Here is an 8,681-nt window from a genome sequence, read left to right as displayed (position 1 = left end):
GAGATCTAATTTTTCATCTATCAGGTTGACAAAAAATGTAAAATACAGACAATATCCATTGCTGGCAGGGTATGTACAACAAGAAAATGTACACTACCAAGCATTTTTAGTATTCATCTGAATCTCAACTACCTTTTGGGAGAGTAACCTGATTATGCTAGAAAAAAATTTTAATGCTCATATTCTTTGACCAAGCAATTCATTTAATGTAGGAAAAAATAACCTGAAAAATATAATCTTTAGTTTCTGTTTCTCTTTCCCTCTTGCTTCTCCCCAGTACACCTCTCTTGATTTAGTGTCTCACTGCTCAGCCAGCCGGACTATCATCACCAAGCCCTCCTCTACCTCCATTATATTCTAGCCAACCAAAGTTACTGCCTGGGACAGGGGGATGGGCTTGGAAGCCTTTGTCTAGTGGGACCCCTTGTGCTTTCAGGAGAGTGAAGCCAAAGACCAGCCAAAGTTCCTGGGCTTTCTGACAACGTGCAGGATGCTGATGGCACCTAGAAGAAGCTACTGTGCCCTGGCCATCTTGTTGGCATTTGTGGACATCCAATCTGGTGGTGAGGACAGACCCAAGAGCAGAGACAGCCATCAGGGAGAATCTTGGGCTCATGGGGAGGGATGGATCCCATAATTTTTTTCTAGTAGGGAAGAAAAGGACTCATTCTTCTTGACCCTAATGAAAGGGTAGAAACTATTATTGGTAGAACTAATACTATTCCAACTCCATCAGACATTCTGCCTCTGCTATGTGTTGTAAAGAGCCTCATAATCTGGGCCTCAATGCAGGATTTCTTCAGGCTTTTATATAGGATGGCCATAAAGTTCGTGTGCAAATTGCACACGAACTTTATGGCCACCTTTTATTATGAAATCCAGATTTAAGGTACAGATACTAGAATCTTCATCAACTTTAGCTACAAGTTTAATCTTCTGTGTCACTTTACTTATAAAATGGGAATAATCACACCTGTCTCTATGGCTATACCAAGAATTAAATACAGGGAAAGCACTTTATTTATTTATTTAAATTGAGATAGAGTCTCTCTTTCTTGCTCTCTGTAGAGTGTTATGGCATCATAGCTCACAGCAACCTCAAACTCTTAAGCTCAAGCCATTCTCTTGCCTCAGCCTCCCTAGTAGCTGAGACTATAAGTGCCCACCACAATGCCCAGCTATTTTTTTCTGTTTGTTTTGTTTTGTTTAGCAGGCCCTGGTAGGTGCCAACCCACCAGCCCCTGTGCATGTGGGAGGCGCCCTAACCACTTAGCTAGCCCACTCCCTGGAAAGCACTTTAATAGAAACCCTATAAAAGTCCCAATTGGAGGGTGGAAATAAAATATAAACCATTTTTGAGTTGAATGGCTGAGATTTCACCCGCCACAGGGGTGGGGAACCTGCAGCTTTCTCATTTCAAGATTGTTCCTTTTTAAGCCCCAAAGGAGTCAAGAAAAGCTTCATCTTTCTTTGTTGCACTGCTTTTAATAAAAGAATTTGTCCTACAAAATTTGGATTCAGTCAAAAGGCTGCACTTAAGGACCTAGAAGGTCACAGATTCCCCAACCCTATGTGGCAGGCTCTTGCCCATAATCTACTCTTCTGTGAGGGTGGCACTTAACATCTCTGGGGGAGCCTCCATCTCTGCTTCAACATTTTCCTGTGAGTGAATTTAGTTGACCATGTCTACCACAGGGAGTTTTATAAGGCAAAACATTTCACAGGGGTTCAACCTGCTGAGGGAGTGAGAAATTGGGTGGCAGCATCAGCATCTGTATGGTGAGTTTTTAGCAGGGGGCTGGATTTAACCAAGGCTGGGGTTTTGCAAGGAATCCTGATAGAAGTAGTAAAGCTAAGGGAGCTAAGGGTGCATATAAGGGAGTGATTATAGCAGTGGACTACAAAATAGAAACTGCATAAGGAAGTGAAGTTGTGAGGAGAGTGAAAGACAGTGAAAAAGTGGTAGTGTCCATGGATGGGAAAATTAGGAGGAAAGAGACCCACTGGGCCAACGTATTATGTTGGGCTAACCCAACTGTCTTGTTTTCTCCACTTCTGTATCCAGGCTATAGATTACTTATGGAGAAAATGATAAAGTCTTCAGATTGCTACCATCAAAGAGTTGTGATCTTTGGATATCAATGGTCCCTCAATAACTTGTCTGTTTCTCCAGTCCATTTTCACTCCCAATTCCACATAGTGGCCATTTTTAATCTTCTTTGGTGTCTCCATGACTTCTCTTACTTCTTACTTGGTAGGAAAAGTTTTACTCATCCCTGAAGTATCAACTCAAGTACGAAATTCTCTGTGAAGTTTTCTTGATTCTTCCAGACAAACTCAGGAATCTTGCAATTATCGGAACTATAAATTCGAATTGTAATTTTTTGCCAATCTATCTTTACATTAGGTTCTAAGCTCTTTGAGAGTGGGACTCATGTTTTATTCATCTTAGCCCCAGCAGCATACAGCTTGGAAGAGTGGATACTTAAACATTTTTGTTAAGTGAAAAAACAAATAAATAACTCTATGGATAATGGAAGCTTTGAGCTTGTATTTAGTCCCTTACCTCTCATATTTCTCTTGCGAAAGGAATTAGGTAACTTGCCTATAGTCACATAGCCAAAGACAGAATGGGTGTTTCTTGTCCACCACTGTCACTGCTAGGTTGTACTCCAGTATCTCTAATAAGAAAAGAGCAGGTATGATGAAATTTGAGGAAATCTACTTGACCTCCCATGGGTAATCCTTCCTTTCCCATTCTAGGATGCATAAATATCACCAGCTTAGTTTCCCAGGAAGGAAAGCAGCTAAAGTTAATCTGTACTGTGTGGATCAAGAAAGAAGAGGCTGAGGGGTTTGTAGTGTTTTTATGCAAGGACAAGTCTGGGGACTGTTCCCCTGAGACCAGCTTGAAACAGCTGAGACTTAAACGTGATACTGGTGTTGATGAAAAGTCATCTCAGTTGGTGTTCACCATAAACCAACCCACACCACTCGACACTGGGACCTATCAGTGCTGTGCCCGAAGTCAGAAGCCAGATATCCACCTTCAGGGCCATTTTTTCTCCATTGTAGTCACAGGTAAGTCCCTAATATTCATCTTAATGCAACCAGGTGGGATAGTAAGCAGGGTTTGGGGTCCTAGATCAGCAGTTCCCTCCTTGAGAAGAGCCCTTCATTTATTCAGTCTTCCTTGGCAGCACATATACAGAGTATCTCATTTTGTCTTTAATTTAAAATATTAAGATAGGGCTGTCATCCCTTTTTTAATGACAGGAAAGGAGTCACCCCAGAGGAGTGAAAAGAGATTTGTGCAATGCCCCTCACTGATCATTGCTAGTAAAAGCAGAGAGAAGTCTGGAATTTAGGCCTCCTGATTCCCAATTCAGAGCTCTCCCAGAGACATGGCTGTATTTGTATTTCTAAATGAAAGCAGAGAAAGAGATAAGTTTGAGGTAAAATGGATATTTGTCTCAAGGAACATATAGTTGTAAGAAACAGAAACCCACACAAGCTACCACAGATCGTAGGGAGAAAAGAAAACAAGTACAGAGGGCCTTCATGAGTTACAGTTCCTGGAATTAGAAACCAAAAAGCCGAGAGAACTCAAAACAGTTACTCCCCATCTCTAACGCTCTGTGACAGTGAAGCCTGTCTGCACCTCTGCATGCCTTCATTGTGTGCACACTCCCACTTCACTACTACTTGGCACAGCCTAAATTCAGTCTTTCCAGCCTCAGCTTTATATGACTTCCTTGAGTCAAAGTATCCACTCACCCTCTGTGCTTCTGTATCTCCAGACAATACAGCAAACCTTCCAAATGTTGTGAAAAAAAATTTCTATCTAAAATTCTATATCCCACCAAACTACAAATCAAATGTGAGGAAAGAATAAAGACACTATCAGGCATGCAATGACTTAAAAAATTTTGATTTCCATGTGATCTTTTTATATTTATTTATTTACTTATTTTGAGACAGAGTCTCACTCAGTCACCCTGGGTAGACTGCCGTGCCATCATCACAGTTCACAGCAACCTCAAACTCCTGAGCTCAAGTGATCCTCCTGCCTCAGTTTTTCAACTTTTCATAGGGACAGCATCTCCCTCTTACTCAGGGTGGTCTAGAAGTCCTGAGCTTTAGCACTTGCCTTGGCATCCCAGAGTGCTAGGATTACAGGCATGAGCCACAACGCCTGGCCCATGTGATCTTTGTAAAGAAGCTACCAGAGTATGTGCCTCAGTTAAAACAAGAATGTGAATCAGTAAAGTGGATAAAATGAGATCTAGGAAACAACAAATCTAACAAGGGAAAGGAGAAGAAGAAATTCTAGAATGAAAAAAGGGCAAAAAGCATTCAAAAAATTAATGAAACAAAAAGTTGGTTTTTTTGAAAAAAAATTAAAATCTAGTAAATTTTTTGGCCAAATTAACTAGAAACAGAAAAGTAAAAACTCTAATAACCTCAATCAGAAATGATAAAGGGGAAATAACAAAAGATGCCACAGAGATACAAGAGATTATATCTGACTACTACTACAAGAAACTCTATGCTCAGAAATTTTACAATGTGGAGGAAATGGATGAATACCTGGAATCACACCCTCTCCCTAGACTTAATCAAGAAGAAATAGATCTTTTGAACAGAACAATTTTAAGAACTGAGAGCAAAGACACAATAAAAAAAAAAAAATAACTCCCAACAAAAAAATGCCCTGGTCCAGATGGCTTCACACCAGGAGTCTATCAAACCTTCAAAGAAGAACTTATACCCATATTGCAGAAATTATTCCAAAAAACTGAGAAGGAAGGAATCTTCCCCAACACGTTCTATGAAACATCACTGTGATACCAAAACCAGGAAAAGACCCAACTAAAAAGAACTTCAGACCAATTTCACTAATGAATATAGATGCAAAAATTCTCAATAAAATCCTTGCCAATAGATTACACCTACACATTAAAAAAAATCATTCATGGGCTGCACCTGTGGCTCAAAGGACTAGGGCACCGGCCCCATATACCAGAGGTGGTGGGTTCAAACCTATCCCTGGCCAAAAACCTCAAAAAAAAAAAAATCATTCATCATGATCAAGTAGGTTTCATCCTAGGGAAGCAAGGCTGCTTTAACATACACAAGTCCAGGCTCAGCGCCTGTGGCTCAAGCAGCTAAGGCGCCAGCCACATACACCTGAGCTGGTGGGTTCAAATCCAGCCCAGGCCCGCCAAACAACGATGGCTGCAACCAAAAAATAGCCGGGCATTGTGGCGGGCGCCTGTAGTCCCAGCTACTTGGGAGGCGGAGGCAGGAGACTCACTTGAGCCTAGGAGTTAGAGGTTGCTGTGAGCTGTGATGCTACAGCACTCCACCCACGGTGACAGCTTGAGGCTCTATCTCAAACAAAAACAAAAACATATATAAGTCCATAAATGTAATTCACCATATCAACAGAAGCAAAAACAAAGACCATATATGATCCTTTCAAAAGATGCAGAAAAAGCATTCCATAAAATGCAGCATCATTTACTAATTAGAACACTTAAGAATACAGGCATAGGTGGCACATTTCTGACTCTGATCGAAGCCATCTACCACAAACCCCATCTAATATTTCTACTGAATGGAGTAAAACTGAAAGCTTTTCCACATAGAACTGGAACCAGACAAGGTTGCCCTCTATCGCCACTACTATTCAACATAGTGTTGGAAGTTCCAGCCAATACAATCATGCAAGAGAGGGAAATAAAGGGCATCCAAATGGGAACAGAGTAGGTCAAACTCTCTCTCTTTGCCAACAATATGATCTTATACTTAGAGAACCCCCAAAACTCAACTACAAGACTCCTGGAAGTCATCAAAAAATACAGCAATGTCTCAGGATATAAAATCGATGTCCACAAATCAGTACCCTTTGTATATACCTTTTATAGCCAAGATGAGAAGCTAATCAAGGACACAATTCCCTTCATAGTAGCGTAAAAAAAAATGAAATACCTAGGAATATACTTAACAAAAGAGGTGAAGGACCTCTACAAAGTAAATTACAAAACCCTAAGTAAAGAAATAGCAGAAGATATTAACAAATAGAAGAACATACCATGCTCATGGCTGGGAAAAATCAACACTGTTAAAATGTCTATACTTCCCAAAGCAATCTACAGATTCAATACAATCTCCATTAAAATACCATCATCATACTTTCAAGATTTGGAAATAATAATTCATTGTTTTGTATGGAACCAGAAGAAACCCCATATAGCCAAGGCAATTCTTAGGAATAAAAACAAACCCAGGGGTATCACCCTACCAGACTTTCAGCTATACTACAAGGCCATAGTGATCAAAACAGCATGGTACTGGCATAAAAATAAGAGATATTGACATTTGGAACTGAATAGAAAACCATGAGATGAAACTAACATCTTACAGCCATCTGATCTTTGATAAACCAAGCAAGAACATACACTGAGGAAAAGAAATTTTACCTATTCAATAAATGGTGTTGGAGGGCTGGGCAAGGTGGCTCATGCCTATAATCCCAGCACTCTGGAAGGCGGATGCAGGTAGATTACTTGAGTTCACAGGTTCAAGACCAGCCTGAGCAAAAGCACGACCCTGCCTCTAAAACTAGCCAGGCGTTGTGGTGGGTGCCTATAGTCCCAGCTAGTTGGGAGGCTGAGGCAAGAGAATTGCTTGAGCCCAAGAGTTTGAGGTTGCTGTGAGCTATGATGCCATATCACTCTACCAAGGGTGACAAGTGAGATTCTGTCTCAAAAAAAAAAAAAAAATAATAGATAAATAAATAAATAAAAATAAAAAAATAAAGGGTGTTGGAAGAACTGGATAACCACATGTAAAAGACTAAAACTGGACCTGCACCTCTCACCACTTACAAAAATTGATTCAAGATGGATAAAGATTTAAATCACTCTACCCAATGAAACTATCTCAAAAAAAAGCAATAAAATAAAATCAGGTGATAATTATCTCTAGAAAAAAACCTAAATTTCATAAAAACATAACACACAACTTGATTCTGCAAAAAATAATGCAGAATCTGAATTAGGGAAACATGACTCATTTAAATAAAATTTGTGATATTATTTTTGGAAGGATGCAGAGGGAAAAAAGGGGTGAAGTATAAGAGAACCATATTCTCATCTACTATAACAGAAACTCAAGAGGTAATGTCTAAATGTCATCATTAGGAAGTGGCAATATGGTCATATTATGTAGGAATACAGTAAAACCTCTCAAAGATGTGGCAGTGGTTGTCTCTAGGTAATAAGCCTAGGAGGATCAAAGGGCATTGCTATTATTCTTCACAGAATTTCAACCATTTTACTTTTTAACTTTAAGAAAAATAAATAGGCTTGGTGCCTATGGCTCAAGTGGCTATGGTGCCAGCCTCGTACACTCAAGGTGGCAGGTTGGAATCCAGCCCGGCCCGCCAAACAACAATGACAGCTGCAACCAAAAAATGGCCAGGTGTTGTGGCGGGCGCCTGTGGTCCCAGCTACTCGGGAGGCTGAGGCAGGAGACTCGCTTGAGCCCGGGAGTTGGAGGTTGCTGTGAGCTGTGATGCCATGGTACTCTACCCAGGGGGACAGCTTGAGGCTTTGTCTCAAAAAAAATAATAATAAATAAAAATAAATAAATATAAATGAACCATCCACTCCCAATAAAAAACTAGTCCAGAGTCTTTGAACAAGTGTTTTCATCACCTCCTATGGTTGCTAGTTAATTCAGTCTTTCTACGTTAGTTTGGTTCTGACCTGTTTTCCTTGCTTTCAGGTGTCTTCCTGTCTCATCTAGCTATAGCATTCAGCACTTCAGTAACTCTCATCTCTTCTGGCTTCGCTGACTCCTTACTCCCCTGGTTCTCCTGCTTGTCTAGTGTTCTTTTGTCTTCCTCTCTGCCTCTATTTCCTCCTCCCACCTCTCAAAACATAAGTATTCTCGAAGATTCACCTCACACTCCTTCAACCTTTTCTACTATCATTATTAAGTTTTCATCTACTCATGATTCAAAACCGCACCTCCTTGCAATGGACCAGCAAATCAACTTCTCGAGTTCTGACCTCTTTGCTAAGATTCAGCATCTCCACTGACAACTGATTCTCTGCTCAAACTCAAAATCAAGCCCGTCCTCCCAAGACCTATTTCTGTCCATCATTCAGTTAAGGAGGGGCCTTAACTGGACCTTAACCTTGGTCTCTCCTTTTTCTTATTCCCTACCCAGTTAGTTCCTAAGTACAACTAGCTCTTTCCCACATTTATTCCTTTTCTTCCAAAAGTGTTTTCCAGGTCTTCAGTACCTCACACTTTACATATTCCATTGGTCTAACTGGTGAGTTTTTGAGATCACCAAGTGTCTTATTCCTCTTTGTATCTCCCATACTTACCACACCACCCCAGTCAGCTCTAAATACTTTCTCTGCCTCTAATCCATTCTACATAATGCCACCAGACTTATCTCGCTAAAATGGTAATTTATACAAACCACACCACCATTCAGTTTTAGGGTAATCATTTCATCCTGGCACATAAATAATAGAATGAACTACTCTCTTTTATTTTTATTTTATTTTATTTTATTTATTTATTTTTTTTTTTTTGAGACAGAGCCTCAAGCTGTCCCCCTGGGTAGAGTGCCGTGGCATTACAGCTCACAGCAACCT

General features: G+C 40.3%; 1 protein-coding gene across 2 annotated transcripts in view; it reads left to right on the top strand.

Moving 5' to 3' along the window:
• Positions 1–490: 490 nt before the first annotated feature.
• Positions 491–8,681, top strand: part of CD160 (CD160 molecule) — an 11,521-nt gene continuing 3,330 nt past the window's right edge. For both annotated transcript variants that reach the window (XM_023515506.1, XM_003793788.2), the window contains exons 1-2: positions 491–563; positions 2,764–3,081. In XM_023515506.1, the coding sequence (XP_023371274.1) occupies positions 491–563; positions 2,764–3,081 (391 nt within the window). The remainder of the gene's footprint in view (positions 564–2,763; positions 3,082–8,681) is intronic.

Source organism: Otolemur garnettii, unplaced genomic scaffold, assembly GCF_000181295.1.
Source record: "Otolemur garnettii isolate 467f Iridium unplaced genomic scaffold, OtoGar3 scaffold00073, whole genome shotgun sequence".
Taxonomy (NCBI): Eukaryota; Metazoa; Chordata; class Mammalia; order Primates; family Galagidae; genus Otolemur; species Otolemur garnettii.
This window is presented reverse-complemented; position numbering and strand designations above follow the sequence as displayed.